This window comes from Egretta garzetta, unplaced genomic scaffold (assembly GCF_000687185.1).
Source record: "Egretta garzetta isolate BGI_Z169 unplaced genomic scaffold, ASM68718v1 scaffold371, whole genome shotgun sequence".
Lineage (NCBI taxonomy): Eukaryota > Metazoa > Chordata > Aves > Pelecaniformes > Ardeidae > Egretta > Egretta garzetta.
Genome location: NW_009258616.1, coordinates 408,314 through 424,001, shown reverse-complemented (window position 1 = coordinate 424,001; position 15,688 = coordinate 408,314). Strand labels below are relative to the sequence as shown.

Genomic DNA, 15,688 nt, shown 5'->3' with positions numbered 1-15,688 from the left:
AGTCAGGTGCCTGATACATATTGTGCAGATAAAGATTCAGACAGAACTTTTATTAAGGCTTTACAGTTGTGGATGTTCTGAAGAATTTATTGAGCTATCTGTCTCAAACTTAAGGCTTCATCTGCTAAATTTGCACAGCTTTTTTACTCCATTTCAATTCAGATGAAAACAAAAAAGTCCTATTTCTCCATTCATCCAAGAAGCAAGAGAGCTGAGATATAAGTTGCTAGCCTGAGGAGGCTGGCACCCCAAAAACCTCTGTTCCAGAAGGCATCCTAAATGGGGGCCAGAGGCAAGTCTGGATAAGACATTGAAAAAAAGCCATAATATACCCAAAAAGGCAAAATTCATGGCAGGAGAAGGAGAACAAGCCAAAGGAAACATAATTATGTAGTCTAATGTGAAAGGAACTGAGACCTGGGACCTTTTGAAAGGATTATTAATGCCCCATACATTAGACAATCACTAAACAAGAACAAAGATAGAAATGACCCAGAGCACAACCACAACACTCTCCTCTCATGTACCAAACCATGCTCTGGATTCTGTTTTGATTTGCTCTAACAATATTCTTATCTTAAATGATTTTTAAATGGGTTAGAAATGCACATGTTACTTAGCTTAACAGTGTTCAGAAAAAAAAATATATAGCCATGGGTAAAATTTGGGAATTTGGGGTAACTTTCTAAAATATCTGTATCCTTGTTTCATAGCCCACATCAGTAGGGATGTTCCACGTTACTTCTTTCAGGAAGAAGCCGTAAAACTTTAAGTCTGGGGGGAAAATAGGTTTAAGAGACCAGGGAAATTGAGGTAGCAAGTGCCTACCATAAAAGGTCTGTAATCTCAGGAATTTCAAATTTTATGATAGTTTCTCTTAAGTAATGAGCCCTAGCTCGGCCAGTTTAGGTGTTTTCAGATCAGGACAACTATTTTAAGAATCTTACCCAGTCTGAGGCAAGAAGAAGGATGTAGTAACTCTGTTCAGCTGAGGTGGTGGTAACACACCCAGTATCAGAGTTTTAGATGCTGAAGAATGTCTTAGCCACTACATTCAGTCTTTATAACACTTCAAGTAGCTAAGTGGGTGACACGAGGCCTTCTTGGACTCTTGTACTACAACTTCAGGACTAACACACTATTTCAAATCTTTCCTTTTTGTCTTGTGGTATTTCTGTTATTTGCTTTTGCTATATAACAAAATAGTTGAAACACCACTCAGGTTTTAATGAATACTTTTTATTCCATGGAAATGTTCACCTTTTGTGAACACTTCTGTACAGAAGTGTATGGAATCAGTTATGAACAGCCAAGTGAATGTAAGAGCTGTAGACAAAGACTTCTGAAAAAGTAGAAAATCTACCATTTGGGGATAAAGCTTCAAATGGTAAATTTAATTCTCCTATGAACTATGTAGTCATCTGACTTCTACATTACTTGTACCAATTCATAACTTTTTTTAAAAGAGTACACAACACGTACTAATAAGTCATTGCATATCTACCTTAAAGTCTTATTTAATCAGATACCTGCCACAAAGATAGAAACAGCAGTGTAAGCCTCTCTTAACTCTGCAGAATGTCAAGAGGGAGTTCTTGCACAAGTAAGATCCATCTTCATGTGTGTTATGGTAACAGCAGAGATGCTTTGTGTGTATGCACACACATATATATATAAGTGACTGTGTGTGTATACGACTCAAGTTCTGAACTTTGTGCAGACACCTGAATATCTTATCAATTTGATTCAAATTCAACAAGCTAATGCAGGCTCAAATATTAGGCCTCCATGGTGCTTGTTTCTGATTATTTTGTGGATCATACTTTCCAGCTCACCTCTCTGTGTACACAGACTCAGACCAACCTGTATTCAGCTCCTTTGTTTTGCTGCTTATTCAGTGCTAAGATAGCTTCCTTGCTTGTCAGCCTTACTGATAGCCTATTTTACTGATTAAAATATTTTTCCTGATACCCCTATATTTTCACTTCTCATTTTTCTAACTTAGCTTTTCCTACCTGAAGGAAAATGGACTGATTATGTTTAACAGGTGCTGTAATAAAAAGTTTGCAATATGATTTTATTAAACATTAGTAGTTGATGTACATAAGACTCTCCACAATTTGTTTTTCTCACTCATTATCCAAACAAAGTTTTAGGTTCACAGAGGGAAAAACTCTGAACCCTCTGTTTTACCAGCAAGAAGCTTACACAAGAACACCTGTGGCAGCCTGGCTTGATTCTATCCATTTTAAAGCAGGAAATCTGTCTTTGTATATATTTACAGAGAAGTTGGGACAATGAAGACCCAGTCTTTAGAGAGAACAGTTTCAACTCTTTTGTAGGTAATGGTAAAAAAAGGCTTCTGGATCCTATCATGGTATAAATATTCATTGAAAATAGTAATGAAACTTACTGTGAAGAAAAGGGGTGATACAGCAGCTTGTGTCTATACTGTTGTAACTGTCAGTTTCAGAAGACAAATCCAATGCAAAGCTTGTACACTACCTTACAGTGACATTCCTTTGCAGACACTTTCTCCTTTAGGACCTTGGAATTTTCTCCTTGGTAATAGGTTTTACTTTTACATTGCCTTTTTTTACCATTACCTGCAAAAGAGTTGAAACTGTTCTCTCTAAAGACTACACGCATTTTATTTCTGGGAGATATATTAATTAAGGTTTTTTTAGTAACAATTTCCCCTTGGGTGCAAAGCTTTAGCTAGGTCTTCCATGTCTCACTAACCTGGGAACTTGGAAACCACAGATCTTATAGCCCAAATCTGACCCATCTAATACATGACAATGCACAGCGTTGATCAAGGATTCAATACAATTCTCCCAAGTAATTCACAGCTACAAGTATTTTCCCCATGCAAAAGCTTTGCATTGAAAAATGTGCCCTGTGTACACATATTGAATACAATGAAAAGAATGAAAGTAATGAAACAAATCTGCTGAAGTTAACAGGTAACGCCAGATAACCTCCGATTTCCATTGTTAAGTCACTTTTCCAAATCTTAAACTTACTCTAAAATCTATGAGAAGAACAGACAGATTTCATATTGAAAAATATCAACAGCTGTTATCTAGATAAAATGTTCTCAGAAAAAATTTTGCAAGCCAATGAAATGTGTGTGTATATATACACATACACTTCATTTTTTGGCATGCATACTTCACAAAGAAAAATACTTCCAGAGTATGGGAAGTAGAAAAGGAGTCATGAACTTGGACTCAGTCACTCCTGATTAACTTTATTAAGCTGAAATTTTGGTGCTAAGCCTGAGAGAGGTGCCTAGGGTCTATCTAAAGTTGTTTGAGGAAGATAGCTGTGCTGGTTCTGGCTGGGTTGGATTTAACTTTCCCCATAGTAGCCCTCATAGTGCTGTACTTTGTAGCTAGAATGGTGTTGAAAACACACCTGTGTTCTGGCTACTGCTAAGCAGTGCTCACACAGCATCCCGGCTGTCTCTCCAACCCCGCTCACTGGCCCAAGGCTGGTAGGCTGGATGGGGGAAAGATGTTGGGAAGGGACATAGCTAGGACAACCAACTCAAAACTGACCAAAGGGATATTCCATACCATATGGCCTCATGCTCAGCAATAAAAGCTAAGAGAAAGGATGCAGGTGAGGGGCATGCTTGGGATTCATTATTAAGGTGTTTGTCTTCCAAAGAAACCGCTACATGTACCAGGGCCTTACTTTCCAGGAAGTGTTTGGACGTCACCTGCTGATGGGAAGTAGAGAATAAATCTTTTTGCTTTGCTTTTCTTCTATGCACAACCTTTGCTTTCCTTCACTGAACTGCTTTTATCTCAACTCATGAGTTTTTAATCTTAATTTGTCCCTCTGTCCCTCTAAGGAGGGGGAGTGAGAAGGCAGCTTGATGGGCACCTGGCAGCCAGACAGGGTCAACTCACCACAATAGATATCCCAAGAGAATGATTCATACTTGTCTTGGAGGATGGTTTTGGGATGCAATGCTTAATTTTAGCCAGATAGAATGAGTAGGAGGAATGCCTCCCTAATTCCCTCTAGGTCTTTTCTTGTTTTGGTGGTTACACATTGAATGCGTGATTATGCAATGAGTAACATTCTGGAAAGAAGATACTGACATAGGCACTTTAGTTTAATTCCTTAAGATACACAGGTGCCTAATTCCTATTGAAATCAGCAGGAGTGACACACTGAATGCATCTGAAGTCCTAGTCGGTCTCCTGGACCTGCGGAATATCAGTTTTACACATAGGCTTGGGAAAGTTTGCATTTCTCCAATGAGTCTAAAACCATGCTAAACAGAATGATTTATATTTACACATAACTGAATTTTAAAATCTTAAATTGAAGACAGCAACAACAGAAAATGCTATTTCATTTTTTCTCCACTATTTCAGAAGGCTAAAGACATGATTCAAAGTTCTCTAAAAGGAAATGCAGGCCTTAAATCAGGCCCTAAAGAGTTACTGTACACAGACTAGATCTAATGAAGGCCTGCTGTTTGCCTCAGTCTCTGTGGTATTGCTCATCATTTAAGCTATGCATAATAAAAACTAACCTGTGACCTTGCAAAAATACTGGGGTTTACACATAGAGCCATTTGTCTAGTTCACATCTTTATGATAACAGGATTGTAGAGAGGAAAGTCATAACCATGATCAAGAAATCAAATCTAGTCTGTTTAAAACTTGAGTGACATCAATAATATTCAACATTTAAAAGATAACTTGCAAGACTGACAAGCATGTCTATAAAAGCTGCTTGATTTCTATAGCACTGACCGCTCTGAGCTCTCCTGGGTTTAGGGGAACTGTGAATGCTTCGGTTTCTTTTGGGTGGTACAGGGTAAGAGGAATGTAAGCAAAAAAATATTTTGGCTAAACATTTAGGGAAAAAAGGCTCTCACAGGGAGGTCCATCCATATGCAAAGTAACATTCCATCCAACCGCTATGATGGATGACCTTCACTTGAATTTTAAGAAGGCTGTCTGAAGAGCTCAGTGATGGGAGACAATTCTGTTCTAGAAAAGAAGTTTACAAGTCAAAATGAAAAGAGTTTTTGGACTCTGCCTATTCCATGCTTCCCTAAAGAAAACAACCTGTGATAGGACTTGTATCTTTTCTCATTGGGTGCAACATTGATCATCTTGAATTTCCTTTCAGCTGGCAAAGCACCACAGGAGCTTTGCTTTGTCTCTAGCTTTCATACAGAAACTTGGAAAGGGGACACCTTGTGCTTCAGCGTCATAGGACCTCACAGAGAGAGCACAGCACAGGACACTCCCACCTACCATTCAATGCATTACTAAGAAATCTATTGTTTGAATGAGAAAATCTCTCTGGTGAGGCACATACAAAATAGCCTCTTCCATTTTGGGGAAGGAAGCCATTTCTGTAGGACTGATAAAGGCTTCATTTTTAAGAGCAAAGAAAACCAGGTACTGTGACTTATAAGTCAATGTGAAATAGAGAGAGCACAATTATCCAGTGACTGAAAGTGAGCGTGACTTTATCAGGGAAGCAAGCTCAAGCACATGGGTATGTAAAGAGCTTTGATTCTGCACAGCACAGGGAAGCAGGCCAAGGGCAAAGTAATTTCTTTAGAGCAAAGTTCTTCTCAGTCCTTCTTAGATGAGAAAAGTTATTTCCTCCAAAACTGTAAGGTTCTGATCTTAGTGCAAACTTTGAGATTATTTTTATCTCTTCAGTTCTCTGGTTCGGGAATATATTTATTCTTAAATTGTCTCCATCCTTTGATTTCAAGGCTTCTATACAATTTTGTTCTCACCTCAATGAAAGACTCGTTCCTGTCCCTCCTGCTGCAATCATGAATCACTCAAAGGAACATATTTTCATGAAATATGTAATGTTATGTAAAAAAGTACTGAAATATTATGTATAATAGTGAAAAAACCCCGTATTATTATTTAAATGTTATATTTTTCACTCAACATCTACCATGCTCAATCCTGAATCATACAGTCCATATATCACCTTCAGGGAAGTTGTGCCCATGTCTAAGCAGCAGAGCGAGATAATGCAACCTTTTAGTAATATAGAGAAATACAAGAATGTAGGAGGGGAAGGAGGCACTTAAGTCAACAAATGGAGTCCTGTGTTTGTACAGGCAACACATATTACTATATCTCATGCTATAACAGAATTTCAACAGTTTTTCCTCATTAATCTTTCTTACTTTCCTGATTTTCAATTCAAGTATGTTCTCTTTTCTTTTTTACTTCCTTTTCCTAACAGAAATAAAAAACATTAGCATTTATAGCCTAAAATACTTGTATTGAACATATCTGTTACTGTAAGAAATAACCTAAGGAAACAGCATTTTACAACCTCATTTATTGGGGAATGCTGGATGTCCTATCTCAGCTGCCTCTGCACCTCATCCAGACAGATAAATCACAAGGACAATCTCCAACAGAATTTGTGACAGAGCAAGGAGACCTGAGGGAAGCATAGTAGCTTTCACCTGCTCTCACAGATTATCACCAAAAAAATAAAATAAAAAAAAAAAATCAGGAAATACTTTCGCCACATTTGTAGATTAGGGAAAATGTGAATGAACTATGGTGTATTGATCAACCGAAGGCAACAGCAACCACATGAGTAGATTTGTCTGATAAATGTTTTCATGACCAGCAAACCACACCAATAGCCACTGCGTTTGTGCACTTTGGAAAGATTAAATAAATGAAGTTCTGATTACCTCTAATTGATCAGACTGCTCATTTTCGTCATAGACAAATGGGTGAGGCAGCTCTCCAAGTGGTATGTCATAGAACTCAGAATCATAAATTATGGTATCAGTGATAGGTGCAGCTCCAATAGACTCAAAGATAAAAAATACCAGAAAAATATTTACAAGGGTCTGCATTCTGCTTTCTTTTCTGAAAGAGAAGAAAATGGACAAAATGTGGGTAATCTGGTATTTGCAAGGAATTTATGAAAATTTTATCTCACAAATCCTGTGCTTACATGTATGCAATGATATTTCTGATGGATAACTCATATTTATTCATGATATTCATGATGACTCAATGGTTTATTCTGTTTTGCTTCATGAAGAATCCCTGGATCTGAGAGTTTATGCAGACTGCTTTGGTCATACTAATGTTAGGTAATTTAGGAAAGACGTATTCCATTTTACTGGTATAAAAATAAACTGGCCTCAATAAGAAAGTACCTGAAAAGGTGAATGGAAGATAGATAAACATTCATCTTTTTCCCCTTTCATCTGATTCCACCTATTTCCACTGCACCATTAGAAGAGAACTTTTGAGAAACTAGCCAAAAGCTAAATTATTATATTTGCATCTATCACAATAAATAGTCTTCTGAAATGCACAACAATGTAATTTTGTTTTTCTCCTTCACCATTAAAAAAATAAAATTAGAAAACATTAGGAGCTCTTTCTTTGTTGTCTCTAGATGAACATAATCAAAACACTTTTCATCCAGTAGTTGTTTTGCCAGAATACAATTTTAATGAGTTGAATAGTGTGGAATATTTGGACCATCACTTCTGTAAAGATCTGAGGAGCAAAATAAAATGTAGTCTGTGTCCTCCATAGCCCTATAAGTGAGAGTACTCTGCATTCCTTCATTATTCAACCAACACCATTTTTAAAGTAGAGAGAAATGGTAGCATAGTACAGTCACCTGCTCTCCTTGGAGAATAGAATTGTAAAGCTTAGTTATCACCCTTTTAAAAGTTCCATATTTTAGTAAAATAGTAGAAAATTTACACTAGGCTTGAATATTAGTGTTTATGCATTCCCTATTAGTTGTAAGTAATGTATTCACTGTAACCATATAAGATGCCTTACACAAGGCTCTATTCACCATTCTTTACTTACACCTTGATTTAAGCTACAGCTCCCACTAGTTTAACCAAAAGCACAATGATAATGATAATATACTAATTTACTAATATACTAATTTAACCAAAAGCACAATGATAATGATAATATGCACAGTGCATATGTCTAATAAATTGTACTCTTGATGTGATGCTATAGTGCACACACTGAAATACTTCATTTTTAAACTGTAGCTTCTTAAAATAGATTAAGTGTAAGAAATACATGAGGCATTTTTTTGAATGTATGTGCTGAGCGACAAGCTGAATATTAGCTTCATGAAAAGAGGACTTTATGAAGCTGGTTTAGGCATGAGGATATGAAATTCCTCTGGGGATGGTCAGGAACACAAGGCGTTCATTTTTCCCTCATTTGCTTTATTCAAAAAGACTTTTCAGCTGCTGCTGGGAGAAGCTTGAGTAACTTGGACTTGTCTTTAAGACTTAGTTGAATCGCACCTTTCAGTATTAGCTTCCAACATTACTAAAAGTATCCTGCTTCATTATAAAAAAAAATGAAATTAAAGGAAATGAAAATGCCACCAAAATCTGAAATAAACTGAAGCATACTGGAGCTTGGTTTTTTTCTGTCTTTATATTTTCTGCAGCCTGTTTTTGACAGGACTGTTTTTGGTCTTGCTTTTCTTTTGCATGTCATTTATCTCAAATGATTCAGCTATAAAAGGTGTTATCTATTAATACAAAATGTAATGCTAACGTATCTGCTGTATTTTTTTCCTCTGAAAATTCCTAAATGAAAAAAATACTCATTATTCAAAATTGTTTTCATTTCACATTGCCTAGAAATCAAAGTTTCTTAAAGGGTATAGGGCTTGATAAGTTTTTCATTTTGTATATATATAGATAAACCCAGCCAATATAATGCTAACCTCTGTGAAAAAAAAGATAAAATATTTACCTATGACTATAGTATCTGCACTAATTTGCAGAGCTTACATGACACTGTACTTCTCTTATGTGTAATATATTGGAACACACTGTAATGATATTGGCATCTGCAGTAGCTGTAAGATCAAATATTTTGATGAAGATTATGTGCTCCTCTCACAGGAAGGAACTAAGACATATCCAGGGAAAAATAAATAGTCTCCTCAATCTGCAGTTTTTGAATCAGTATCATATGCGATAAAATAAAACTAATATTATAAAAATATTTCCAGCATTAAAAAGCCAATTAACTGTTCTAAGAGAGAAGTACCAAAACTTACCTTTAGCTTCCAATCTCTCAAATGGGATGGAGTTACTCAGAATGCAGAGCTGGTGGTATTAGACCCCGACCAATGGCAGTGGCATTCTGGGGCTGTGGGAGGTGGTACAGCTTCTACCCTCAACAGGAGACCTGAGCCCAGGGAGTTTCTTGGACTTCAAACACCTTTATATTTGATTTTGCTGAATCGAATTTTAGCAAGCTCAAACAAAGTTTTATTGTAAGCAAATCACATTTATTTCAGATCACAGCTTTTTACCCTTTCCCCTCAAATTTCTTACTACTCCTACCAATATACCTATAACATTCTCAGTTGCATTCTGGAAACAATCTTTTGGGTGTCCTGATAGTCTAGAAATGCATATTTTCTAACATCCAAAATCAAGGCTTAAGTGAATTGGATTACATATGAATATTTTTTCCTATATGTAACATTTCTGGTTTGGGGCTCATTGTATGTGATAATGTTTAATGAATTTCCATCTGCTGTGGGTATTATCTGGCATCTATTTAGAGGTCCATTTTTTTTCCTTTATTTTTCTGTAAGTACTTATGAGGCAATACTCATAGGATTGACTCTTTCCAGTATGTTTACCTTCTGAAGGGGAAATACCACTTCCTTAATAGATATGAACTGTTATAATATGCCACAAATGATAGGCATACACTGTAGCACCATGCGCTTTATTGCACCAGAAATAGGTTTTACAATGTTATCAAAAGTCTAACTATCTCTTTTCTTTTTTGATGGTATTTTTTTTATTATCACTTACTACTTGATTCTGTGCTTACTTTATATTACCAGTATTTTGTACAACATACAACCATTCCCCTGAACTTTTTCATCATTCCTCCAACTCTTCAATGAAATATACCTCCTAATACTGTCAATGTCCTACATCTAACAGTTAGGAAAAGGCAGAACCCATTCCTTATCCATGGAGGAATACAAGATTCATGTAGAAGATTCCAATGTGCTAAGAAAAATGTGATTCCCTTTGCTTTATATAATTTCCACATCAAAATTTTTCTAATAAGAAGACCACCCTAGAAGGCCAAATTTGTATGAGGCACTGAAAGCATGCTAAGGATTTTATACGAGCTCTCGATAATTTGAATGTCTTAACATCAAGCTTCTAGTGCTAGCCTAGGTAATCCAAGACATTTGAAAGGGTTTGGCAGACAGATCAGTCAAAGCAACAGCTCTGTTAGCAGATAGGTAGAAGGTAGGATATTGTAGGACATGGTAAATGGCGTCAGGTATCATGCTGTTTTGGCAATTGAGTCAAGTCTGTAGTAGCTTACAGTACGATAACAGTTCCTGGCGGACAGACTTCTTTCTAAGGAAGGTTCAGAATGATCTGCTCCTATGAAAATGGAGGCCTTGAATAATTAAATCAGATATTTTTCTTATTCACAGTCCCTTCCCACTGTAAAAGCAGTTTCTTTCAGGGAGAATCAGGCCAATAACTACAGTGCGAGCACCATACTACTGTGACCTGTTGCTATTCTTTTTCTTCAGGTCAGTAGCTTTGGCCTTAGTTTAGGCCTTAAGTTAGTGATCTAGTTGCTTTCAATACCTATGTATGCTCCTTCCTGGCAACAAAGCAAATAGCTATATCTTCTGCAGCAAAATGCATCATCTTTCTGCTACTGGTAATTCTTATGCTTCTCCATGTGCTGAAGTGATTAACATTATTTCACTTTTAAGTATTTTATTTGCTGCTGTGCTTGGTCATTTAAGATTTACTCTTCTAAATCCTCACTCCCAATATGTCTTCATTTACAGAATGTATTCTCCCTAGACAGGCCTAGTGTTCATTGACTTCACTTGTACAAAAGACCCCAATCTTGTATTCTTTATTGAAGGAAAATTCTTATGTACAAAAAATTCTTCCTACCTATATTAATGGGTTTTCTTCATTCTTACACAAATAAGTTCAGACATACTGTGACCTAGGGTCTGAAACTTTTCTATCTTTTGGTCTGTAGGTTTGGTTTTTTTTGTTTTTTTAAGACCAATTAAGTTCAAACCACTTTGGTTCTGGATATTAACTTAATCTTGATTTTAGTGGTTTACTGTATTCCTGTCAGACTACAATATGCTTTTCTGGTCTTGTTTTCCAGAAACACTAAGCAAATAAAACTAACTGAAGGCAAATGTTGACTTACAAACATTGATATTGCTTCTATTTTTTGTTAGAGCTGTGGAAACTTATCTAAAAAAGGATGCATTATATACAAAACATTTTACAACCTTATGAGCATAATGTTTCACGTGGCACACAAATGTTGCCAATACCAGTCAAACAAAGAAAATAATTTTAATCTCAATTTATGCTTTAAAGAACCAGAATTGGAGATTGAGTGCTATATCTGTAGAGGACACGCCTTATTTGATGCTGGAATTAGTGTTTGGCATTTTGTTCGAGCTTGGATGCTAGAAGTCCTGATGCTAACAACCCTAGACTAGCTAGAAACCCAAGAGACCCAACATTTGATCTGTTCAAGAATATTATGCCATTAAAAGCAAAAGAAAAGAAAGACTACTTATAGCCCTGTTGGTGTTGCTGAGCAGAAAGACAAGCATTTAAAAAAGCTCACAGAAAATCTGTGCTTGAGCTAGGAACTGATCCAGATCACTCCCTTGTGCTTTCTGAATCCTGTTATCACAGAAGATAATGAAATTCCTGAGTCCAAAGGACTTTTGGGAGTGAGCTTTTCATGTCCTCTCATTAGTCTCTTCACTGACACTTGTTTTTTTTTCCAGATCCTCTGGCCTTGTGCTGTTTAAGTTACTGTCTTCTGTCTTGCAAATTTCCCCAGTTGTCTCTGAAACTTGCTGTCTGACTTACTAACTTGGGCTTGATTAAAAGCTCACTAAGGTTAATGGAGAGTTCCATCGCATTCAGTGGTTTTTGGAGCATGACTTCAGCTGGAAGCATATCCAGCTGTGTTCATTGCCTAACACATTCCCAGCTAAAATGTGTTCCCATTGTATAATTGCTGGCAGTGCTAAATGAATTAATTTATTCCCTTGTTTTTTGAGAGGGCTTTGTTTCCATTTCAGCTTTCCCAGTTCTTGGAGGTGCAATGACTCCTAACTGTGTTCTTGAACTCAGTGCCAAAGCCTTAGGGTTGTCCTATTCTTGTTTTTCCAAAACCTTGATTATAAAGCACTGAGCCTTTGATTCAGACTGTCAGCATCCACTTGATATAAATATATTTTTTTCTCTTCTTTGTTTTCTTTTGGGCCTCACAGATTCATCCCCAGGAACTTGTGATAAGAAAGAATGCATGGGAAAAATACTAGCCTTGCCGTAAAATGAAAAATCCTGTTTGACCCTTAGAAAGACTTTGCATATCTTACCAAGTTTCCCTCTTGGCACCTTGTCGGTCTGCCAGCCTGAATAAAAGTGCAAGTCTTTAGTCTGCTGAGTCAGCTCTGGAAAGTTCTAGTGCTGATTTTTAACAAGGAGGGCAAGATTATATCCAACTTTGGGAGGAGTGATGGGGAGTCCCAAAATGAGTCACTTGGTTGTTGCTACTTGGCACCTGGCTAAAAGATGCCCCCAGTCTGAAACTATAGAGTAAGAGCAATAAATGAAGATGTTGATGTATTTTCACTTAAAATGATAGTAGCAAAAAGAAAGATCACTTTGTCCTGGGCCAGGGACCAGTCTATATAAGGAAGAGGAAATACATGGGTATTCCAGTACTGGTGACAGTAAGTTCAACTCCTTGGACTACACAGTCTCTTAAAAAAATGCATTGGGTTTCCTCAAACTCTTTTCCATGTTCTGTGACCAGCAGTGCATCTGCCATATGAACAAAATGGGGTCACTTGCCTTATGTGATAGGGACAGTTGTGTTTTGGTCATATGTTGGAGGTCTGTAAGTATTAATTTCTCAAGATATTTTATGTTTCATGTACAAAAATGCAGGATTAACGTTAGAATATTAATGTTAGCATTAGCTTGTTAACATTAATGTTAGTATAAGGAAGTGAATGTGGGGCACTTACAAAAGAACATGGCAAAATTAGTTGGGTTGAATTGGTATAAAGCCCTGGGTGTAAGCTAAAGATTATAGGATAGGCTCAGGAAAAAGGAGCAAGAACCATCTATTCAGAATAAAGTTGTTGTGAGAATGTCACCTCAGTGGGTATAGCAAACATTGGTCTTAAACTTTTAATTTTATATTTTTGGCAGATTCCTTATATATTTAAACCTATGCAAGGATTATTTCTAGAAAAAAAGTCTGTGTTGTTTCCCTAAAAGCCCTCTATAGTATGTAGTTTATTTTTCATATGGTAGGAGAGAATTCACAATTGAAGCAATAACATGTCATACATTGTGTCACTTTGGTTACTGATTTAATTATACTATTTAATGTTTGAAATTTTTGTTCCTTTTTAAATGACTATGAAGTGTTATCTACTTAGGTCGGGTTTCAGATTATTTGGTGGCATACATATGTCCTTTATTAATAACATGTCTGCAATGACTGCTTGTTATCTTTGACCTTATTGTAGAGAACAAACCACAAAGTAGATGTAATTTCTACAAACATTCTAAACTATTTGGAAAAACATTTATTATCATAAATTTGTAAAACTTTTATTTTAGAATTTTAAATAAGATTTTTCAACCAATACCCTCTAACCTGCATATATGTACCTCAACATAATCTGACTGGATAGTTTTTAGTTTTCTAAATAAAAGTAGTATTCAGCACTCTGAACTATGTCCACTGAATGCTCATGTAGGAGTTTACTAAGGCGCATAGCAAAGAGCTTTCCATTTTTGCAACTGGATCCTTCTTTGACATCCTACTTCCCTAAGGCCTTTAATGCTAGAGTCCTCCAACATTTTCATGAATGTTATGTACTGTACCAGACAATTGGCTTCATGTCCAAAGAAATGTTTTTCTTATCTTTTTCTTGGTGTGTGACACTATTATTTACTGAACCATTATTTATTATTTATTTTCCAGTTTTAAATACATGGTCAGAATTATATTGATGGGAGAAAACTGTGATGTGAAATCCTGGAATTGCTGAAGTTAGCTATAATCAGTTTCAGGGCTAAAATTCAGGCAAGTATTTTAGAACGTTACCTTCTGAGATACTGAGCACCCTGACTCTCTGTTTGTTTGTTTGTTTGTTCTAAGTGAGAGGACGGAGAGGTAGGAAGCTGCTTTGATACATCCCTTGCCCGTCTCAGTATCACTTCCATTTAATGAATTGCTGGATTGTGGAACCTCATTCATCCTAGGACCCTGAGAAAAGGAGTGCATCATATGAAGCTCCCTGGGACTAGGGAATAAAGGCCAGAGAACAGAAAAACAAATGTCTCAGAAAGAAGGAGAAAGGAAGGAAATCATGTGTCTGCAGAAGGGATTAGCATTTCCATTTTGCTCCTCAAAGTTAAACAAAGTACAAAAGAAGGATTTAGAGTGCTCCAACTGTTCCATCCCTTGTGCAAATCACCATAAACAGGACGAAAAAGAGAGTTAAACAGAAAACGTGAGATGGCTACAACTGGTTTTACTAGTAAATTCTTGTTTAGGTTTAATTATTTCTGCATAAACAGTGAATGCAAGGGAGAAAAAAAGCTTTCTAATGAGTCACAGAAATAACTAAAACCCCATTACATATGGAACAACTCAAGTGCCTTATTTCTCACCTCAGTTTGCCTAATTTTTGGTTTTCAATGGCAAATTCCCTTTCAATTCACATACCCTTAGAAGCTGTTATTCTTTTCCTTTAAAGTTACTTTTATTGTCACCTCCTACTTCCATGGCTGGTGCAGGCAGATCTAAAGTGTCAGATCTTGTAGTATAAGGCTACTTTTTTCCTGTCATTCAAATATTAATTGTTGCTCTTTTGTACTGCCTGTCCATCTGCTTTTTATTTTTTTTTAATCTTCCAGAAAAAAAATAGCATGACTATTTAAAATTTGTCAGATATATTCTGGATCTGGTTAATATTGATTACTAACAGTGACATCTCAGAATATTTTCATACAGCCTGATCTACCAAACTATGATGCTTTTCTAAATGAACACACAGATTATTGTCTTCTTCCATGTGTAAAGCCCATGTCTATTTAGACTGATTCATCATTTCATTCAGTATACCTGGAATGTCTTAGTTGTTAAGAATAAAGCATTAGCTTTAACAAGGACCTTATATTTACAGTAAAATCAAATAACAAATCCATAGTTACAGTGACAGGAATGAATGGCTCCCACTTTTTTTTTTTTTTTTGAAAGAGTGACTTAGAACCTGAAATATCTGCTTCTGAAATTATTAAACTTTGTTTCAAACTATGAACATGATCCAAAAGCTATTACTTTTAATCGTCTTTAGCCAGGCTTGCTGGCATGATTGTCCTGTAAAATTCAGAGCCTCTTAAACAAATTTCCAATTTTAGCTCTCTAACATTTGTTTGTATCATCAGCCTATGAGTTAAATCCATCACAGTGTGCTGTTCACTCTTTCTGTATGTTATAAATTTTCAAACAGATGAAATGTTTGTCAGATTATTACTATATATTACATATGAATAAACCATGTGGTTAGCCTA

The 15,688-nt window shown here is 36.2% G+C and overlaps 1 protein-coding gene across 1 annotated transcript in view; it reads right to left on the bottom strand.

Moving 5' to 3' along the window:
• The window catches only part of EPYC (epiphycan), a 22,581-nt gene extending 15,695 nt beyond the window's left edge, over positions 1 to 6,886 (bottom strand). Inside the window, exon 1 of the mRNA XM_035903528.1 lies at positions 6,719 to 6,886. Coding sequence (XP_035759421.1) covers positions 6,719 to 6,886 — 168 coding nt within the window. The remainder of the gene's footprint in view (positions 1 to 6,718) is intronic.
• Positions 6,887 to 15,688: the final 8,802 nt, after the last annotated feature.